Here is a 2,856-nt window from a genome sequence, read left to right as displayed (position 1 = left end):
TAAGAAAAGATTTTAAAGTTTCTTCAGAAGGTTTCACAGAGAAGTTCTCCATGTTATGAAGTATGTACTCAGCTCTGTTTAATCAACATTTACGGGCACTGAATAGGAACAGTTCATGAAGGGACACCAGGGATTCCAGAAGAAAAATAATCTAAGTTCCTTTCTTTTATGTAAGAAAATAAATATTAGAAGGCATATAAACTGAAGCATGATAAATCAGAAAAAGTTAAGGCAATCTTCCCACGTGTTCATCTGCAGCTCATTTAGCAAAGCAACAATGATGTCGGTTTTGGTGGAACTAGATCCAGTTCTGGTCCAGAGGAGCAGTGTTACCCCTGGGCAGGAGACCAGGCCAGGCACTGACCATGCCCGAGACAAGCGCACCAGGGACAACTGGCACTTCCTAAGTCTTGTCCGGATACAGACACTCCTTTTGCCTAGTTTACAGTGCCCGTGATTTTAAAACTAAAAAGTTTCTCTGGAATATAAAGTAAGTCTCTCTCCAGTCCCACCCCCCTTGATGTCTCTGTCTTTCCTAACCCCTGGATACAGTTGTGGTCCCTCCAAAGCCATTCAGTTATGATGTTTGCACAGTTCTTACGTCAGGTTACCCACAACATACACCCAGGCTCTTTCACGCGCCCGATTCAGACTTTGAAGCCCTTTAGTCAGAGACTGTCTTTTTATGCATCATTACAGCAAGCTATTGCCAATGCTTAAATGGCTGCTTTTATACGGAAGTCACAGTAAGGTTTCTTTTCTGTAATAACTTGACCAAAGAGTCTGAGTAGAAAAATAAAAGACCATCTTCCCTCCTCCCCTCTCCCCCAGCTTAAATCCATTTTGCTTTAAATTAATACTGTACTAACCAGTACAACCCAACAAAGTACAGTGGCAGAACTGTGCTGACTCCCAACTGCCTGGTAATTCTTGGTTCCGGAGGAGAGATGTTTCTCTTGGTCAGTTCTTCCACTAGTAAGCCCATAGGATTTACAACTTCCCAGATCTCAAACAGGTCTTTTCCAATCAGTTGGGGAATAAAAAAATCCTAAACAAAAATATTTAGAAGTTACAATTAAGGGGAAAGGAAATGAAGGCTCTAGCTTCTAAAGATAATAAATACAATCTAATAAAAATACAAGATGAAGAGGCATTAATACAGTTGACAATAAATTGCTGAAATGAATGATGAAACCGCTTCGGTGCTCCGTCACAGTTAAGCACAGCTCACCAGCGTTGCTATGCTTGACAGCTGATTTAGCCCCTGACGGGATGTGTGCCTTGGGCAAAGTCACCTGCCCAGTCGCACAGAAGGAACAGCACCAGCCTGAGAGAGGGGTTATAGCAACGCTTACACACAGCTCCGAGCACGAGGTGAGAAACTCAGTGCTGCTTCCAAGCAAGAAGTTGTACATCAGAAGAGTTCTGCAAACAGGCTGAAGGGAACGCGTAAACCCACGGGGCTTTCACCTCCTCAGATCGCTCTCTTGCCTGTTAACTGCTATTTGCTCTTACAGAGACCTCCAAACGGTCTTCTATCAGAAATAAGATTTTAACAAACATTTCTCCATTGCAGAACTAGAAATAAGTGAAAAGCACAACAGAAAGGACAGTAGCTGCTAAAACTACTACGTTACACTGCATTTTAATTTAACAGTTTTGTATGAAACATCTTTAGGTGCTTGCACTCTTACATGCAAAACCTATGAACCCAGCCCCTGCTTTGTGTAAAAGGGCTTTTTTAAATTAAAGATATATGTGACCTTACATGGACTAATTTCACTATTTGTTAGTACAGTGCATGGAATATAATGCTTTCCCTTAGCAATTGTCAGCAAATACTAAAATATCAGCATTATAAATCAGAAGTATTATCATTTTATGTACATGACCAGCCTGTGCTTCCTAAAGGAGGGAAAAAAAAAATCAACAACAAAAAAACGCACAACCCCAAAACCCCACCTGACCACCACCGCTGCCAACCAACAGATCTCATTGTTGAATTGTCTTGTTACAGGTATTGTCAAACTTTTGCCAATCTCCCTCGATATCTGGTCATCAAGGTACAAGACAGTTCTGATTTTTTTGACTTTCTTTTTCGCGTGTAACTACTGAGACCCTTAGATGTTATTGTTGTCAGTACAAAAATACACGATAAGTAATGACTTACCCTGACAAAGACCCCTGTTTTCTCAGGCCCGCTGCTATCGAGCAAGGCTCCTATCACAGCAAAGAACGTCCTCTGCAGCACATCTGGTGGGACGGGAAACTCTTTGCAAAGCGTCAGGTCCTGTACAGACAGGTTTTGAGCCACATAAGAAACAAGCTCCCGACTGGTAAGAAAATCAACAAGTGCTTCTATCCCCTTTGCAGGTAAATCTGGGTAGGCACCTTCAAAACACCGTGTCAGATAAGAGCGTGAAAAAGACATCCCTCGTTCAGCGAGTTTACTATTATCCTGTAAATTAAGCGCGACTGTTTCCTTGTCTACCCCAAGTTCTCGGCGTTTTGCCTCTTCGCTTTCAATATAACAAGAATTAATAAATGCAGTCTTGAGAAGATCCAAAGAAAAGTTTTCATGCAGCCGGTGGCTAAAAGCTTGTATCTCCGCATGGTAATCCCAGTTGGGCTTCTCCGACCTACAGACATGGAAAAGAACACGAATTCAGGAACAGAACAGGGCGCGTTGCAGGATACTGCGAGCATCGCGCCCTTCGGCTGGCAGGAAAGACATGAAGAACGGCATTCTCCTTGAAGCGGAGAACCCGCGTTCAAACGCCCTGCTGTCCGGCGGACGTTTCTCGCCGTTCGCCCGCGGCAGGACGGGCCCCGCCGGGCCCCGCACCGGGACTGACC

General features: G+C 43.6%; 1 protein-coding gene across 1 annotated transcript in view; it reads right to left on the bottom strand.

The window, feature by feature from the left end:
• The window catches only part of MRPL44 (mitochondrial ribosomal protein L44), a 4,802-nt gene that overhangs the window by 685 nt on the left and 1,261 nt on the right, over positions 1 to 2,856 (bottom strand). Inside the window, exons 2-3 of the mRNA XM_009890290.1 lie at positions 2,171 to 2,639; positions 870 to 1,048 (exon numbers count right to left, since the gene is read on the bottom strand). Of these exons, the coding sequence (XP_009888592.1) occupies positions 870 to 1,048; positions 2,171 to 2,639 (648 nt within the window). The remainder of the gene's footprint in view (positions 1 to 869; positions 1,049 to 2,170; positions 2,640 to 2,856) is intronic.

Source organism: Charadrius vociferus, unplaced genomic scaffold, assembly GCF_000708025.1.
Source record: "Charadrius vociferus isolate BGI_N301 unplaced genomic scaffold, ASM70802v2 scaffold650, whole genome shotgun sequence".
NCBI lineage: Eukaryota > Metazoa > Chordata > Aves > Charadriiformes > Charadriidae > Charadrius > Charadrius vociferus.
Note: the sequence above shows the minus strand (reverse complement) of the source record. Positions and strands in the feature narration are given on the sequence as shown.